Source organism: Tyto alba, unplaced genomic scaffold (genome assembly GCF_018691265.1).
Source record: "Tyto alba isolate M040663 unplaced genomic scaffold, T.alba_DEE_v4.0 Super-Scaffold_2, whole genome shotgun sequence".
In the NCBI taxonomy this organism is placed as follows: Eukaryota; Metazoa; Chordata; class Aves; order Strigiformes; family Tytonidae; genus Tyto; species Tyto alba.
In genome coordinates this window covers 52,374,831-52,394,616 of record NW_024881282.1, presented here as the reverse complement: position 1 = coordinate 52,394,616, position 19,786 = coordinate 52,374,831, and the positions used below count along the sequence as shown (strand labels likewise).

The window sequence follows — 19,786 nt, the reverse complement described above, 5'->3', positions numbered from 1 at the left end:
GTGAATCTTTTTTAAGAACTACAATCCTCCTGCTGATTTCAGTGGTAGCAGAATCTGGTCCTATGTGAAATGAAGATTGTCATGTTCTTGGTATAGTTGATTAATTACTGTTCTTCCATAAACAAAAATTAGAGCAGTTCATAAAAGCAGTACATGTACGTATGAAAAAAGTAATACGTAAATCACAGAGATTTTTACAAACTGTAAACCATAAATTTTGAAATGATTCCTTAGTGCCATAAAAACTTATCACTTTTTTTTCCGATTTAGAAAATACAGACAGTTCAAATTTAATGATTACTCACCTCTTATTACAAATCCAAAAGTGTTCCCCTCTTTATGTAACGTAACTTCCACAGTTCTAAAGATGAGACCTGATCCTTGTACAGCTAAAAGGGAAAAAAAAAAAGAAAAGAAAAACATACAAAACTGAATTATTATTATTTTTATTTGCACATTTTCCAATTTAAGATAGCTATAGTGTTTCTGATCATACAATTGGAAAGACTCCACTACAGAACAGTTAGATTAAAGACATGTAATTAAATACAACTCATCCTCTTTTTGAGAGAATTTTGAGCAAGATATTTTGCAGATTGCCAATGGTTTGGAAAAAGAGTCACAGATGCATATAACAGATGAGGAATTTGAGCCTTACTGTTTAAATTGTGGCATAATTTTGCTTTTTTTGTATAGTTACAGAAGAAAGCTAGAAAAGATGGAAAGTGAGACAGTGAGACACAAGAATGACAAATGAAATTCTTAATGCTACCTATGAAGTTGGTTGGTCAGCCATTAAAACATTTATCTGTATTGCTTAAAGTCAAGAGTCAAGGTTTTTAGGGTGTACCTCTAATCTCAGATTACTAGACTAAAACGAAAAAAATATTTTGCATCTTAAGGATTTATTTTTTTTCCTTCTTCAAAATGCAACATGCTCCCTCATCACTGGTAAATCAGTTAAAAAAACACTGACTTCTAGCTGAGTCAGTATTTTCTCTGTAAGCACTAGAGGTGTGGTGCACAGCTGGGTTAGGAGGTGAGAAGCCTAATGCACAGACCAACACATTTGGGTGTGATAATCCACTTTACAGAATTTGAAACCACTGCTGTTAAGAGACCAGTGGCCAGTTTACTATTAGCTTTTACAGGAAAAACTTTGGCAGCGTGTAAGAATTCCCTTTTCCAAAGAGAAAAGGACACTGGGCAAAATCACATGCACACACACTTCCCAGCTTCCTGTAAAATCCTACATACAGCACAGCACACGTAATGATTAAAAAAACCCAGCTCTATGAAATAAATGTTCTGTGAGCAGCAGAACTAAAGAAAACATGTCCTTTAATGCTCCTGCCTCCAATAACCAGAGCCCCCCCACTCCCTGTTGGGATATCCGGGGGGCAGTGGACACCACAGGCTACGCAGCGGGGGAGGCACGTGCTGCCGGCCACGGAAGGCCCCAGGAAGAAATGGTGACCCCTCAGTACTGCACGTCTCTCTCTCTCTGAGGACTCCCCCTGCTTGGGGATTCGCTCAGGTGTCTATTTCCATGAAACTTACTGTAATGCACTTTTTATGGAGCCTTTCAATCCCTTTTAAAAAAGTTACTGCAGGGAACCAGGAGAACCACCCAGTGAAATCGCAGAAATCTCATTTCCTTAGGAAAACAGATGAAAGATGGCCCTCCAAAGCACTGCAGTAATTCCTACTACAGCTTAAAGAGCAGGACCGTGTTACCGAATTCCAAGCAGTTGTTTCCTTTTCAGCTAGAAATGTTTTACTGACCGAAAAGGGCTGAGTTATGGGGAGGAGAAGACGACTCTTGCCTTCTTTCTTATCAACAGAAAGAGGCCCTGCATGTAGCTCAAGCTGAATCCACGCTTCCTAATCTGCTTGGTGTGGCCTGTAACCTTCACTGGGGACAGGCAAAACTTGTAGTTGAGCAGCAAGGAATGGCACGCAGCATTTTTCCACTTCAGCAACAACCATTGAGGTGCTGTCCTGCCACCCCAGCCTCAGCCCGGGAGGGGAAAGAAGTCCTTCACCTTTAGCAACAACAAATGGCGGATGCAAGGCAGGCAGGGCTCATGTTCCAGTTTAACATGTTGAGGTGGCTCATGCTGAAAATGGCAGCTGGATGCTCCTGCTGTAAACACCGTCAGACAGGGAAGGAAGCACTAGGGAGAGCAGGATTACTGGTGCTCAGCCAGATTTAATCCATCATTATTGAAGTACTGACATTTCCTCACTCTGAAATCATGACAGTCCTCTCTCTGAGGGAGCAACCATGAGAACAAGAGTAGAATTTCATTATGTATGGGGCAGGGAAGGAGGTACCAGGACTTCACCATGAGACCTACTGGAAAACAGCGTATAATGAAGGCACTGTGTCTAGCATGTTCACTAGAAGTTAATGGGAACAACTAGGCTGCTAATTATCTCCAACTTTATTAGCTATGCTTGTATGAAGGGGTCAGAAATTCCAAGAATTTAAAGAACAAGTAACCACTGCTACTGTAATTTAGCACACCAAAATCCTGTTTCAGTGGACAAGAGTGGCACATATGCCAAAAGCCGGTGAAATGGAATGAAGCCTACTTGAATAAGTACAAAACAACACTTATAAAACAACTACATCTCCAGCAAAATAATTCTGAACTCAGCTGATTTCATTAACTCAAATACTTTGTTTTTGAACATGAAATTCCCTTCCCACAAGTGAACACTAATCAAGAGAGAACATTTAAAACATATTAACGTGGTTGTCAGGAGGTCATAAAAGCAACAAAATATGCAATCAGACTAACTCTCCAGCTGCTAGAAAGCAGTGGGGAGTTCATACTCTTCTGAACACCAAAGAGAATGATGGATTTTTTGGCTTCTATTGCGATGAAAGTCTTTATTTAAGGAGACAAGAGCTTTCTAACTGACTCTGCAGGTTTTTTTGGCTAAACCCCAGCAAACCATATTTTTTCGCCTCCAGGGAGCAGCACACTCTTTTAAAGGTGTGGCTGGTGCAACTCACTTGGTGCCAGGTAGCCACCTGCCACTCACTCCTTCACTTTAGGTCCCAGGTTTTTAATTCACCATTAATCTATCTTTCACTCCATACCTGATAGCTTTCATTCCCACTGATTTTCTCCTATGGACACATAGTCAGAGATGTAAGTGCAAAAAGAAAGAGCAAAGGAGAGGTGAGGAAGATATTCATTAGCTCTCTGACTTTGGTGTCTGCATAAGCTAGTATTTTGGAGATGATCCTGCTCAGTGAGAAGCCCTTGTTTCAGTCACACATTTCTCACAGGTTTATGTATCTCTACAGCCTATCCCACTGGGTCTTCTGCTCTAGAAATGAGATGTTGCCTCAAAATGATGTTAGAAAAGACTGGAAAAGTCCCAAAGTATGTTGTTTATCTGTCAGAGCGGGAGGCTGCTGAAAGTGGAGAGAAGAAAGGAAAAGGCAGAGGCAGAACTTGCAGATATTCATTGGTCTCATCTCAGAAGATCTTGCTATAACAAGAAGGATTCTCTTGCCTTGGAATCTATTTAATTTAATTCCCAGTATTCAAAATGGTAAACAAACAAACAAATAAACAGTGGAGGTTGACAGCTCTGCTCTGCCATTGGCTGGATTCATGCTCCTAAAACACCTGAGCATCTCTGAGAGCATCCCCCTGTACTGCCAGTTCTTAAATATTGCTACCATGCTCTGTGATAAGCCAGTGGAAAAAAAAAAAAAAGAAAACAACCACCTTCAAAAATGAGGATCACCAAACATGCCCATCTCACTGATGACAACGTCTGCTATTCTGCATAGGTTTCAGTTTGCTCTGCTATTACTTACAGACTGGAGGCAGTTCATATTCCACTTCTAAAACAACCCTCTCGCCAACGTTCTTGAGCAGGCTGATGATCTCATCATGACGAAATTTGGTCAGGTTGATTCCATTCACAGATTTGATGTAGTCACCTACATCCAGCTGGTCACTCCTAGGAAATAGTACATATTCCTTTTGTTAAGGACAGATCTAACTGACTGAATCCTTTAAATTACTGTATAGTGAGGGTAAGAAATATTTTTTCCATTCATCTAGATTAAAACAAGTTAATCTTTCAAACAGAAAGCGACATTTTAAGATCTTAATCTAGTCTAGCTTGTTAAACATTAAAAGAACACTGTTGCTTCATTAATTTCTGATGTACAAAACCAGCTGTACACTAAAGGAGTTGGATGATTTGACTGGTTTGTGCATAGGATCTGGGAAATTGTTTTCTTCATGTCCCCACCTTTCTCCTCCTTCTTGGGAAGTGTCCAAAACTATTTTTTTGGACAACAGTTGCCTTCGCAGCTAACATCACAGTTAGAAGCGACGGGCCACAGCCCACAGCATACATGCTCCTCAGTTACTTCAAATGATATAGCTTAACCTTTATCTTTTGACTTGTTTAATTAATGAGTAACAGCTTTTTTGTTTCCACTGTAGTAGGAAGCAAGGTAGCTATGACTTTAGACTTTTTTTAATCTTAAAATCAGCTGATGAATAGTTTTTTAAAAAATTAAATTATGGTAGTACTATGGTTAGTTTTTCTATTTTATTTTTTCCCATCAGTATTTTATGCTTCTCAAGTTTTTGTCCAAGGACAAAATATAGAGAAATAGAATGTATAGAATTCAGAAGAAATTTAATTAGTCTTATGACAATTTTCAAATATCTCATTGGTATTTCTAGTTTTTGTCAAAGTAGCCTTGAGGGAAGAGGGGGACCAGCTGTTGCCGTTTCTCTCTGAGCTTCTCTGGTCTGATGGGCTGCCATTATAGATGCATCTAGTCATATATTTGTTTGTGACCTTTCTGATGCGGTATGTATTTCTGAAGCAATCACATCTTATAATGCATTTTGCGGCTTGAGATGTGGTTACCTAGCAGCGATTCCTCCTTGACGAAGGTTAGATACTCTTGGTTTCCCATCCTTGTCGATTCCACCTGATACTGTAAGCCCTAGGGTTGTGCCTTCTTTTTTCATTAATTCAACTATTGTTGAGCCCTTGAATTCCTCTGTTGAAAGAAAATTATTGGCATTATTAAAATTTAAGTGATAACACAGATGTTGCCTTTCTAAAATGTCATCTACTTCCCAAGAAAATCATCATGTATGTTAATAAGAAATAATGTGTACATCTGGAGATTCTCTATGTTACAATCCATAAGTTCTGCCTGCAAGGCTCTGCATATAGATAAATCTGAGACATATGTTCTGTAAAAGGTTATTAAAAATGACACCAGTGTGCTAGCATACTGTACAGAACAAATAAATACAAAGTCCAGCAACACTTACAACAAAAGGCAGTTGTTAAAATTTTTAAAAAGCTATCTTTTCTCATTTTCTGCTTTCTCCCTCTGAACTCTATATTTTATAAAGTACTTCAACTGATTAAGTACATAGAAGGGTAAAAGACACGATGATATAACTATACTAGAAAATTTTAGATCCAGACTCCCTTTGAGGCCACTAGTAGATGTCAGTGTTAATCAAATCAATTGTATGTATCAAGAATACAGATGGAGATTGAATGTATCGAATCTTAATAGCTTTACTCCTTATTCGTACACAAATAGATCTCCACTGTAACTCTGTGAAACCTCTGCAGAACAGGTATAAAGTAAGTGAAGGGCTTTCATAGTTATAGGTGCACATATAGAATTTCCTTCACATGCTGTCCGGAACACCCTCTCCTGCAGTTTTCCCATTTGGCATTCTTGGAAAATGCCAAGCTAATCTCACAGACCTCAACAAATGCAGGTCAACTGCAATGGAAAGCCTCGAGCTCTCAAAAAGAGATGTCCTTATTGCACAAGGCTGGACAAAGCAATCTACATACGCACAGTTCTAGCAAGGCTGCAACTGTCTGGAAAGCCATGAGGCAATTATACCTCATGTCCAGTGTTTCCAGTCAGAGGATACCAATTAAAACCAGCAGCTGCTGAGATATTCTGGAAAAATTCATCAAGTCCTAAATATCTACCCAGAAAATGATGACATCCTGGGAAGCATCATCCATCTCTGGTCATTTCCATATGACTGAGAAGATGACCTTACACATCTTGACCTCAGGACGAAGAACAACTGCCATGAATGAGAACTGCTAAGCCTGAGCAACACAGAGGTAATGGTGGCAGGCAGAGGAGAACAATCAGAAGAGCCTCCAGCCCTGGTGAAGTATCCTGTAAACCCTGGTTCACATAGGGTTAACTGATGAATCTTTTGCAGACAGCATCATCCCATACAATGCTCCTGCTCCTTTCTAAGTGGCTGACAGGCTCTTCTTCCCATTCAAGCTGACGATGACCTCACTTCAGTTATTCACATTTTTACCATTATACAGCATGACTTATGTGCCTGGGGAAGAATTCTCTCGTATGCTTACAAAGCTTCTACTAAGACAAAATTCTGCAGTGTATTCAGTCAGCAGTATGGATTGCTGAAATGAGTATTTAAAAAGTGGAAGGTGTATTTATAAAAAGGTAAGATTACAAGAGACTGCGAGACTGTTCAAAACATGTCAACCCAGCCAGTAGCAAACAGTAGCACAGCTACCTGGTACATTCTCCAACTTGGCTGATACCAAACCAGCATTTGGCATAATTTGGAAGCTACTGAGCTTCCACAATATTTCTTCACATCTGGCCTTTTTGACAGTTCAGAAAGAACAGATGTGATTTCCTGCATCTGAACATGTAGACATGTTGCATAGCTGTAGGAGATGCTATGGACCAAAATGCTGCTTTCGGTTTTATAAAAACCTGCAAGTATTCATAATGATTACAAGAGCTAGTCATGGTACTTACTGCAACCAAAAATATTGTACATTTGCACCCATGATGCAACCTCAGGTGCTTGGCCAGCATGTCAGGGTTTACTTGATCATGAGATATGGAATCAAAAGAGGAATTCTCCTCTCCCCCCCACCTCCCAAACTGAAGCCTTCCTTTGTAGTTCTCAGTAGCACAGTCTGGTTCTCAGGATCATCTAAGATTGGCTTTTTAACAAATAATTTGCCAGAATGCGTATACAGGATATCAACACTGCACTGCACATACCCAATCTTTTGCCATAGTATAATACTGCCATGTGTTTTGACCTTTTCTATAGGTTCTGGGTTTGTAATCCAATGCTGGGAAATACTCTGCTGCCTGAAGTGAGACATGGAACAGATGATCCATGCAGTGATTTTAAGCTAGCTAGTGATTACACAGTTCCCTGCAACTACTGGCATGGAAAGTAATGACCAGGATTGCTCCCTCTTACCACCTATTCTGACAAGCTTCTGTATACCATTGCCAACAGAACAGGGACCTGTAAACACCCTTTCTTGGTAGGCAGGAGAGAAAGATGCACCAACACTGTAAGGGAGTGGTGGTGTGTAATGCTCATTGCTAACTGACAGATAAGGTCATCTAGGAGTATGCAACAGTTTCATTAGTTTTGACTCTCTGAGAGACTGTAGCTTTTCTTATACATAATCATAGCAGGAAAAAATTAAACTACCTAAGTTGGTTTTGCTTATAAGAGACTGTTATCCCTGGAAGTGCTCTGAACCAGGCCCACTTGATACCCAGTCTCTGTTTTTCATCTTTGTTTTCTCAAATGGCCCATGATTACTTTTCTCATAAAGCTATATATTACGTTTACTCATCTGCATTGCTTCAACATTATTATTACAGACTAATCCCACTGGAGTTATGGAAATAGCCAATATCAGAACCACCCTGGGACTCCATTTCCAATCCAACAAGCAACCGCATCTGTACGTACTATTCCCTGACTAATGCAAGGTCAGTCTCTATTCTCTAGTTAACACAAAGCTATGCTGCTCTTTGTGGGTTAAAAATCAAACTAATTCATCTATCACCTCACTCATGATTCATTACTTATGCCAACCAGCGAACTCCTAATTAGTTAGAAGTCTCCAGGGTCTGTTCTTTCCTACATGTACTCCCACATTGCTAATAACATTAGCATAGCCAGCATCAGAAGGGAAGGCAAAGAAGTTATTTCCAGATTTCTTATAATTTATAAGTAAACCAGGAATTGAATTTACAAGTCTTTTGCTTAGCTGTAACTGAATATAGAATATGAGTTTTAGCAACGTCTTCTTACTCCATAACAGTTTATGAAGTATCAAATATCAGAACACCACTCCTGCAGTACAGCTCTGTAATACGAACCAAATGAATTATTCTAAAATGAAACTGTGTAGAGAAAAGATGGTTTCAAGTCTATAAAAAGCCCAAATCAATACCATTTTACACTTCAGTTGGAGAAATGCACTCGAGAACTTCTTCCCTTCCCACCATTAACTCCAGCAGCACTCAGCAAAATGCAGCTCATGCTGGGTCCTGCCTTCCCTTGGCCTGGGGAGGGTTTTGGGACGGCCCCAGGAGTTCCATCACATCCTGCTGCTGCACCAGTTGCTCTACGGCTTTTTGTTGGCACCCACCTACCCCTGATACGGGGCTTAGGAATCCTGTCAAATACTGGAGATGGGCTCACACACATACTTGTACACATGCACATACTTGTACACACATGCAGACAGTAAGGTGGAAAAGAAAGGTTCTGTTCCAAAGAGCTTCGTTTTGATCTCCAGTCCTGTAAGGTGGAGCATACGTAGCAGCTGAACTCTAAAGAAAACACTGCGCTGCTGCTGTTTTCTTAATTCCTGGTCTGGATGATTCTCTTAAATTTGCTGCTGCAATACCATAACTGTGTGTGCCTGACTTGCAGCAGGGTCAGTTGGTGTAACAAGACTATGATCTCCCCTGCAATGTAGAAGACTGCAGGGATACTCAACATAGGACAAGAAAACTTCAAAGATAAGCAGGTGCTCAAATACAAGACTGAGTAAATCTTACAGTAGGAAGATGAATAAGCAGAACAATTTACAAGTAAGTAAAATCCAAGCAATATCATGTAAAATTAATTTTTCTTCAAAGAAAATAGTATGATAAAGCTTCTAGAATATTATACGTGATCAGACTTTTTGTAATTTTCTACCTTTTGATGTATGTAAATAACATGTTTTAATGAATAAAAAGTATGGAAAATAAATTGACTCATGAGATTTCTGAGCCTGGAATATATTCAGTTCTTCAAAAAGAAAATTAAATACTAGACGACAGAAGAGATTTTTTTCATGGAACAACATTTGAAAGCTGAGAGAACTCTTAATCAAGAGTTTTGTCATCTGTTTTCTATATTCCTACAATTTTATATCTTTATTTACATGTTAAAGTAAAACTGAAAAAGATTTGCCTTCATTCCAGATACTGAGTGTCTTTTCTGTCCCTTCTGTGAAAATTTCATTTTAAAATACAAGAAAATGCCTAAAATCTACATAATCAGGTCAAGTGCTTATATCCTCCACCTAGTAAATGAGTTTGTTCAGTGCAGCTGGGACAGGGCATAAATGGAACTTAACCTGAAATATTTCCTGTTATTGATTATTTCCTACCAAAAGGCATGCATAATCAATAAGTAAGTAATTGGTAAGTCTGCTGAAAATACAGTCAGTACTGTCCTTGTATAGATTTTCCCTGTATGTCAGCAGAAACTCTGCAGAGGAAACATTTTGTTTTACACTCCAGTAGACATCTCATGGCTTAATAAGAAATCACATAAAGATAAAGTCAATTCTTAAGAAACAGATAGCAGTTTGTTATACTGGGGACATTACATTTACTCAGTGTTTCAAATCCTGTGAATAGGTGTATTTCTCTAAGTGTGACAAGAGGGATGTCAAGAGATGATGAACATATTATTCCTTGTTGCCCTTTTCATGACTGGCTGTCACTGACTCCTAAAACACCTACATTTTTATTAATAAACAAGCAAACAAACCCACATGAGTAAAGAGAATCTGAAAATGTTAAGCTGACCTTACCCTACCCCATGCTGTCTCCTCCAGCCTGTGGAGGGACAATCCCCAAACCAGCCCTAGTTCAGAACCCAGCAAACCCACAGCAGAAGACATGCTGGCATGAGGGGCATCAGAGCACATCTGTGAGGCACAGCATACTGCAGTTACCAACTGGACTGTAAATTTAAAACAATGCCAATGCAGGTTGCCTTGGGTCAGCAGCCAGGCTAACATGACTGACAGCTTAGAAAAATATTGTAAAGGTGAAATGTTGTACCATTTTCAGTGAAAGCAAGAGACGGGTAAGGCTCAGGCACTTGCAAAAAACTGCCAAAAGCAGACTCAGTTTATACCAACAGCTATTTTGGTTGTGTACAGGACTGTAGACAATCCTTTTTTATCTTTTTTTTTTTTTTTTTTTTTCCCCAGCTATAAGAGTATCTAGAAGATGCACCACTGCAGAAATATTATCTAAAAACCAAATACCTTTCACCAACACTTATAAACTGGAGAAGTCTGACTGTTGCCTAGCCTAGGCATAATTATAGTTTATGATCAAACACAGGCCGCGATATATAGGATGTGATCACATAACACTGAAAACACCAGGCCTGGAGGACAAAGCAGCACAGCTCACATCTGGGTTCCCTGGTTCCCTGCCTAAAAAGAGCTTAGTTATTGCGCTATTTGGTTTTGGATAAGTTTTTCATATTCTAAGGCACAGAAACAGATACCTTGGCAGCCAACTCTCTAAATCAAAACTGAGGCATATAACAGGAATGGTCTTCAATTTAGCATCAAACATAAGCATTACATTTGAAACTCTTTATAACCAAAAGATTAGAAATTATATAAATATCTCAAACCTGAAATCAAATAACCACCAATTGAAAGCCAGTAACAGACAAAACATGCCTCTTCATTCTTAATTCCAAGAACTTCATCAAGTTCTTAGCAGAATTGTATTAGAAGAAGCATCTGATATATGACACTGATATCGATGCACACCACAGTAACTTCAGTGATTACATTTCAGGAGTGAAATGTTTTGCAAGACCGTACAGGTAAGACCTTTTCTAAAAAAGAAAAGTGAGTGTGATAGAGAAAAACCCGCAACCAGCTGTTGGAGAACTGCATTTCAATTTTTACAGTGACCAGAGTTAAACCATTATTACCTTCCAAAGGCTTAACATTTCCATCCCACAGCCTACACTGCAGTTATAACAAATTGTCCCAGTGTTTCTCAGGCAGCAGGACAGCCATGATAGCAATGGCACATGTTCAAGAGCCAACATCCTGCTTGTGTATGAATCCATCCGTCATAGCCAGGAGTGGTGGAAAACATTTGCCAGAAAATGCAAAAATGGTATGGCATGGTGTAAAATCAATTTTCACAGAGAAACAGCTCCATACAGCAACGATAAGAATGATCTCCATACAGCAAACTTACAAGAGATGGTGTCATAAGGATGCAAAAAGGCTGCTTTGAACTTAGAGGGAAAAGTGGTCCATCTTACAGTTGTGTAAGAAGCAGAGAGGTTTCTCCAGGCTAACTGCTGCAGATAGGCAGACTAAGGTGGGAGCTGGATGGCCACACAGCTAGAAGCTTCACCAAGTGAGACAAGTGCTGGAGAGGGAACAACAGGCTTTTTGGTCCTCTGGATAATCCCACTCACAGAAATTCCATAATGAAATACAGTTTTCAAATGTGTTTTTTTTTAGTTTGCTTTTGTTCACAATTGGGTTGCACAGGTTATTGACAGATACTGTGCATTCAAAGAGATCAACTTAATTTATCTCAATACAGATGACAGCATCTGATTCTTCTAAGAGCTGTGGCTACTAGGAATTTTTGTCAGTGACCATTCCTGAAATCTCTCTAGTTTGTTTTTCACCCTACAGCAAGGACTGAAAGTAACAGGTCATGAACAGTCAGCACAACAACAAGCCTTTCTCTCTCTACATTTTCTTGAGATGGCTGGTGACAAGGCTTATGGAGGAGTAAAATTAATGCAACTAGTAAGGAAACATGAGAAAACAATTTTTTTTCATTCCATCTAGTTTTGGGCTGTGTGGGAAAGCCCAGTGGTGGGGAAGGGTAAAATTACAGCCACTGAGAAAATGTTTAAAACTGCCATGCTATTTGGAGGGATTCTTATTTTTAAGGTATCTTTCTGACATTTTTTGCTCATATGCCTCCTGTTTTCTTAATTTGTGTAGATGTCCATAAAGGTGGAACTAAATACAATGAAAAACATCTGTGTAAAAGGAAAGTGAAAACATTAAAGTTTTATAATCCCCTATTATAGGTAAAGAATCAAATTACAACTTGAATTCTTGTAAGTATATTGAAGAACAATCAATATATTTAAATTAAAATGGATTTAGAAAGATATGTTTCAAGTGTCAAAAATATAGAATTACTACTCATAATCCCTGAGCAAAGTTTGGCAGAGAAATTCAATTAGAGGAAAAATTATTAATAAAATTATAAAACAAGAAAACATCTGGCTTCAGTAAATGCGAATGCTTCAATACATTATTGTAAGAAGATATAGGTTTAGTGGAATCACAACAAAACTTTTTTTTTTTTTTTGCATTATTACCTACAAGAAAGATATTTTTGTCCCTGATGTGCCACCTTGCAAAAGGGTTGGAACAAAGATGCCGTGTGAACTACAAACTAGCTCAATGATGTAGTCTAGTTAGAGCACATTTATTCATTGAGCTAGCTATGAAGTTCTAGTGTTTTCAATGATGGCTTTCTTTGAGGGAGTATCTACACTATCCATCGATTGCTATCTGTATGCTTGAAGGTTTGCAATGATCAGCTTCCACCTTGATGCACTTGCTAGGTTTCAGTAAGTTCAAGCATTTTTCTGCTTCCACATTATCTGTGCTGGCAGTCAAATTCCTGAACGTGTGTGGGGCCCAAAGCAGCTCACTAAACTGTCACAGTAGAGCTTTCTGAAGCAAGAACATTGGACAGTAGGACAAAACAAGAACAATGATGAATGACGCAATGTCCTCAACCTTCAAAACCTCTTCAAAAGACAGTACAGGGCTTTCCAGAGTTCAAACCTCTTTGCTCCCACACAGCATAATTTTTTGGCTTGGGTGGGGAATGGGTAGTAGAAGGTACTTTCGAGGTGAAGCTTATACCTATAGTTATCTCAAATTTATATCTCCCACATGAAACAAGTGTCTCCTGAAAATTCTGCTTCATGTAATAAGCAACCAAGTCTTAAACTCAAGAATGGCTTGTGTATCAGCAGCGCTACCCTGAACACCCCTACATGCCTCTGTTAAACACTACTGATGAAGAAAGGACAGAGCTCCAAGACAACATCAGTCTTCTCTAGATTTCTGTCTGAATTGGTTGAAGGATTCAGTAACCCTCCTCTCTTGCTAGTGGAAATTCTGGTGTGCAAAACAGCACGGAGCTTTGACACTTATGTGGTATTTTGATTCATAAAAAATTCCCATAGTTCTGACAGATTCACTTCCAACTTCTCTCCATGTCCTTTACTGAGAATTAGCACCAAGAGAACTCTTGCTAATTAGTTTATTTGCACTGAGGTGACACTATTCACAAAAGCACGACCTGACTGTTCCAGTTTCTCTGATTTCTACAGTTACCAAAATGGATCAGGCAGGATTGATTACAGGATTGATTGCATTTGTGCATTTCAAGGCAGGAAGGAACCACTGAGAACAATTCTCTCCCTGATCTCCTGAGTGACACAAGCAGAGAAACATGATATAGTGGTATCTGCAGCTACAGATTACCTTTTAGAAAGATATCCAGCATAGCTTTGAAAGCATCATGTGGTGGAAAATCTGCTACATGCGCAGGTAATTTCTGTCTGAATTGGGAGTAGACAAGTCTTCAATCCCAAGATCTCATTACACTACCACCATTACATTCAAGCTACCCCTGCAGATACAGAACTGTAACCTCTGATCAAATCACCTCTTAATGTTCTGTCCATTTTAGATTATGAACTGTCTGAATTGGTTAGGTTTTTGCTATTTAAGATATGCTTTGCAGCTCCTTCCAATATTTCAACATCCCATGACTACCAGGTAAATTTTAGCAATAAGTGCCATTAGATTGTATTTTTCCATTTGAGCGGTCATTTATTTTTACTAAACATACTTTGAGTTGCCTGTCGTTGTCTACAGTTGCTATATAATTTAACATTTTAGTTAATATAAAACATCAGTTTTCCTTCTTACGATGTGGAGCGGAGATCACTAGTATCATGGCAAAACTGAAGCAATAAGGATGGGACAAGGATATTGTAACTATGTTACTCCTTTTTAGGTAAACCATTATGCAGGCAATCAAATAACTGATGATAAAATTTCAAATATATATTATGATGATTGAGACTTGGAGGAATGGGCCAGTAAAACTTTTCCTAGTACTTGAATTAAGGAGCAGATATTTAAGTTTTTAGGGGTCATATACCTATTTGTAGAACACACGAAGTTGAACGATAGACACACCCTATCTTTCTACTTGGTAGTACTGAGGGAGGATTGGCCTGACAAAAGGGTTTATCAAAGTCTCTGTGTGGAAGATTAGACAATCCTTGGGAAAATTATAAATGATTGAAAAAATTAGAAAATGAGAGTGATTACTTCCTACGGATTTTACCTTTTGTCTTTTGTGCTTACTGATGCCTTTATGGTTTGGTTACTCTCTCTCTTTGCAGAAAACCACAACCCAGAAATGCTCACTTCTGGGAGATGGTAGTTCAAAAATAGGCTGAAAGAATGCATAGCTATGAATGTTTTAAAAAGTGATCTGGTAATGACTTATTCTCTTGCTATACTTCAGTCTGATATAAAACTAAAGTTACAAGGATAGCTGAGGGGTGAATTTTATATGCAACAACACCTGACAAATATGATGCACTAAATTTTTTTTGTCAAGTGTTTATAGTAAAGAAAAAAAAATGCCTGTGAAAATAGGACCATTAATTTACTCAACATTCAGGATGAAGAAAAAATATAGCTAAAGCCGAAGGAAAAGCAGAGTTAAAGAACTACAAAGTAAGGTACTGACTTATATTAAAGATTGCCAAATCACAGGAGTAGTGATGACTTTAGCTATCAATAAGCTTTCAAAATCCACAAGGATTTACTATTTCTGTAAAACAACTTTGCCAACAGGAAAAAAAAAAAAAGGAAAAAAAGAAAAGGAAGAAATTCAAGCATTTCTTGGCCGCTAACTTGCGCTTTTGTATCTCTCTAATCAATCTCTGTACTTATTCCCTAAGGTTTAATGTATGCATTATGAACTAATGGCATAGAGGAATGAAGACAAATGCATTAATTTGCATGAACTAACTTATTAGATAGTCAAGCTTGCTGAACAAATCACTGCAGCAAAACAGTAAAATGCACAGCTGCAAGAATGTGCCTATATGATGGGATTTCTTTTGTCATCTAAATTGCCAGCATATGCCACAGAATTAGCACAGAAACTGAAATGGCATCACATTAGCACCTAGTAATATTGCACCTATTAGCCTGTGAGGCAATAGGAATATTTTACATCTCCAGGTCACTTCACGAAGCTGTTTTCAGGTCTCAGCTGAATGTGACATCATAATATAAGAGGCTTATATTATCCTGCAGCATTCTCATTATTGTATACTGCAGGAAAGAAACATTTTCCTCTGCCAAACACCAAAATGTGATGCATGTTTCACAGAAAAGTTTTTTTTGGCTTTTCTTTCAACATTTCCTCTTATCCTCCAGAGACTTCAGGTGAAAAGGAACAAAGATGATTGCACCTACTTGCCTCTCCAAATATATTAAGACATGCTAGCTATATATTCTGGTTCACATCTGCTTCAAACACATCTTGTTCACTGTGTCTATCGCAAAGGCTTTCTCTCCTTTTGGTGACCAGGAGGTTAAGACAAAGACAGACAGGTAAGTGTCTCTAAGTGTCTTCTGAAGGAATAGCTAAAATCTTCAAAGAGACTGAAACAGATATGGATTGAGCTAAACAGTACTACCTGAAGGCTTCAATGACATCTTTCACTCCAAGGAAAATGCAATATACAGAATCTCAACAAGGATGTAAATAGGGGAAACCTCTAGCATAGCGCTAAGTGCACCTGTTGAAAATACTTACGTATTTTAAAGTAAGATTGTCTGTGAAAAAGCTGTCACTAATGAAGGCTATTCTTAAACAGAAGGAAACTGCCTGCTTGTGAGCACTTCTTCAGATTGCTGACTCCATGCAAACAACTCACAAGATGCCCATGTTTCTCTCCTCCTTTGCTGTTGAAGGATATACTGTCAGTTTTTTTTAAGGAAATATTTAAATTCAAAATAATTTTTAGTTTACAGAATCACCTATGGAACCTACCAGGCCTCTCTCAATACAGAGGCCTCAGCACAGAGATATTCTATTATCATTTACAGTACAATTTGCTAACCAGAACTAGAGGAAAAACAACAGGAAAATTGTATTGGATGTGGTTCAAGTTTGGTATAAAACTTCTGAAAGTTACACAAATAAATTCATTCAGAAACTTTTTTCTTCTCTAGATATACCAACATGTGGTGGTTTTGAAATGAAGTAAAATTCTGCTCCCTGTGACCTGTATCTTTTTGCTTCACAGCTGCTTACATCGAGCTGCTCCCAGCTGTATGCTGTGCTGTGTGTCCAGAAGCCTGGAAAGGCTGGGGACCCAATGCCAGAGCAGTTTACGTGCAGTTTAGTTATCCTTCATCACTGGATTTATGAACTACCCCAGGTTTAATAAATCGACACTTTTCAGCTGAAGTCTTAATCACTGGGAAACTTCCATCCAGATCAGGCACTGAGCACCTGCAATTGCCATCTATTTCACCTGGAAAGACCAGTGCTCAAATCTTCTTTTTCTTTGTATTACTATACTGTTAAACTGCTTTGAAAAATTGTGATAGGGTTACTCATGAGACTAAAGCAATCACAGTGGTGTAAGTCATACATTCCTTGCCTGTCCCAAGCACTATATCAAATGTGTCAACGTAAATTAGTTGGATTCCTTAACTCCCATTTTCAGCTAATTTAATGCAAAAAACCACCATTATTTAGACTTTAGAAACACGAAAAACTAATCCCTCCATTTTGTTGTTTTATGTCAGATTAACACATTGACAGTAACAACACACCATTCCATTTGCTTCCTTTTAACCCATTAGTTCCTGGAAAATAAACTGACTGGAGACCTGATTACAGACTCAAATTTTGCAGCCATAACTTATGAAATCTTTGAGGATGTCACCCCAGTCCTTAACTTGTATCAGATACTCAGATTTAACAGCATGTTTTTTTCCTAACTTATGGCCTGTCCTATAGTCTGGGTATACATATAAAGGATACAATATGTCAAACATGCAGACATGTTTAGCATTTCTGCTGTTTTTATAACATCACTTTAGTACTGTTAATGGGAGCGCATCATACCAGTTTGAACATATCTTATGGAGCTAAAATTTACACCAACAAGGAATGCCTGGTATGATAGGATCTGTTATTCTAAGTACGCAAAAAATTGTTTATTAAAATGGCCAGAAGTAATAGTGTCATCTACAGGCACAATTTGGGATTTCCTAAGGAGAGCAGGAGAAGTTGCTGATGGTATCTAATACTGCACAGAACTATTTATCTAAACTGTAGAATTCAGAAGAATCACTAACAGTAAATGTTTCTGGACAGGATCTATCTTAATTCCCAGAATTTAGCTTATTCTGAAGGTCACCGCCTCCAAGACTTTTTTGACTGAAAATAGAGTGGAAAGGCGATTCCTACATGCACAAAACTATCCAATAAACACATTTGCTCTAATTTTTTCTTGGTATTTGTAAAACATGGTGAACTATTGTGTGGGTTTTTCTTCTAAGCTCGCTCTGCATAAATGTCTTGCAGATTCCACCCCCAAACGCCACTTCTGCTAAGGGCAGATTTACATTAAAAAAAAATGTCCCCAGACATGACTATGTAAGTGTGGACGTAATGTCAAATTCTCCCAGCAGAGATGAACTCATACTGGGGGGGAAAAAAGAAACCAAAAAAATGTAGACCAATTTGTCAAGCAAAAGAAGGGAGACAGCACTTCTGTGCTCATGTCACTTTGCCTACCCTGAAGATTTGCTTATTTAGAAATACTGCAAAATTCATACTTCCAACCAACACATCTTCACCAGCAATATTTCCCAGGAAACACCTAGTTTATACATCTTACAGAATGCCTGTAATAGAGTCTTTGCTCTGGACTTCCTTTACCTTCTTGGTTTAGCAAAGTCTAGAGTGGGTGATCTTCAGGCCATAACAGGTTTGCACATTCATCATGTTCTTCCCCAGTGAAGACCCAGAACTTACGATGGACACAGAGACACCAACCTAATGTTAACTGCTACCATCTGAGAAGAATATTTGTTATGGTTTTGAGTTTATAATGTCTGATTTTAAATCATACACGCATTAGGAAAATACAAGACGATGCCCTGATAACTTCTGATCCCCATGCATTGACTACTGGTCAATGATATTTTTATAGGGTAGCAGATATATTAAAACATGCATTGGATCAGCATATATAAAACATTCTACACTCTACGCCAACTTTGTAAACAGAAACAATTTGGACTATAAAATGTACCCAAATCTTGTCAAAAATACTCCTGAGACTCTCAATGCCCTTAACTCAGACCATGAAAAGCACATCTTATCATACATTATAATCATGTCAAGATAGCATCCTAGTTGGCTAGCATTTAAGCTAGACTGACTGACTTAAACAGGTTGTCTATTATTTTCTGTGGTGTGGGATTAAGTAAGTCGAGCTCCATAATTTTTATTATGTTCCCATTCACTATATGCTCTCTATTGCACCATTACCTTTTGTTAGTGGCTAAGGAATAAAGCTCTTGGATTTTAATGGTCTCATTAGACTTAGGTACAATTCTTACTATAAAATTGTAGAAATTCCTTACTAGGCATCTGGTTTTGTAGCTACAAGTTTGTAATGACTTTCAAATATACTTCCTAAATTTTAAATTCCAGAACTAATGACATATTTTTTAGCCAGAACTCAACCTGAAAACTTTTTGGAAGAGCACGTTTTTAATCCCTGGTGAATAAATTCCATACAAGTTTAGAAATAATTATTATTTTTAACTGTACTGCAGCATTAGTTATTCTTGATAGATTTGGTTTATTTTGCTGCAGTCTTGGTCTAATGGCAGGATTTCACTATACAACATCTATAAATTTTTACTTCTCACATTTGTTTACAGAAGCCATATTTTGGGGATCAATATTCACACTGTGTTACCAGGTATGATCATGCATGGTTTGTCAGCAATATCTAAAATTCAGATGCAGCATGTGTCGCTCATTTTTCTATGACATTGGGTTTTTACTACCACAAAGGTCAATGCTCATTTTCCATATCATTTATCTGACAAGTATTTGGGGTCACAATGTCATCTAATATGGGAAGAAGGTCTTGACAGGATCTTGTCTCAGAGTTAATCATTAAGCTGGGCTCTTTGCCTTACTGATAAAATCAATTAGCATTGAAGACTGGTTCGTGTTCCTGCTTGGACTGATATTCACAGTGTCCTTCCACTAATGTTTTCTATGAATAAGAGCACTGACATCTTGGCCTCCTTGCTATTTTACCCTCCAAAAATACTGCTTGTTTTGCTTTCTGTACTTTTTTCACTTTGTTAGTGAGACTTCACTGAAGAACCTTCTTTATGTGTTTATTCACACATTAGTGGATTCCCAAGACTGTGCAGATACAAAGTGAGAATTATATCTGAAATTTGGACAAGGATAATAAATAAAAAA

General features: G+C 38.2%; 1 protein-coding gene across 11 annotated transcripts in view; it reads right to left on the bottom strand.

Moving 5' to 3' along the window:
- GRIP1 (glutamate receptor interacting protein 1) overlaps positions 1-19,786 on the bottom strand; it is a 335,638-nt gene that overhangs the window by 78,279 nt on the left and 237,573 nt on the right. For all 11 annotated transcript variants that reach the window (XM_042791892.1, XM_032999950.2, XM_042791893.1 and 8 more), the window contains exons 3-5: positions 4,921-5,056; positions 3,845-3,990; positions 306-389 (exon numbers count right to left, since the gene is read on the bottom strand). In XM_042791892.1, the coding sequence (XP_042647826.1) occupies positions 306-389; positions 3,845-3,990; positions 4,921-5,056 (366 nt within the window). The remainder of the gene's footprint in view (positions 1-305; positions 390-3,844; positions 3,991-4,920; positions 5,057-19,786) is intronic.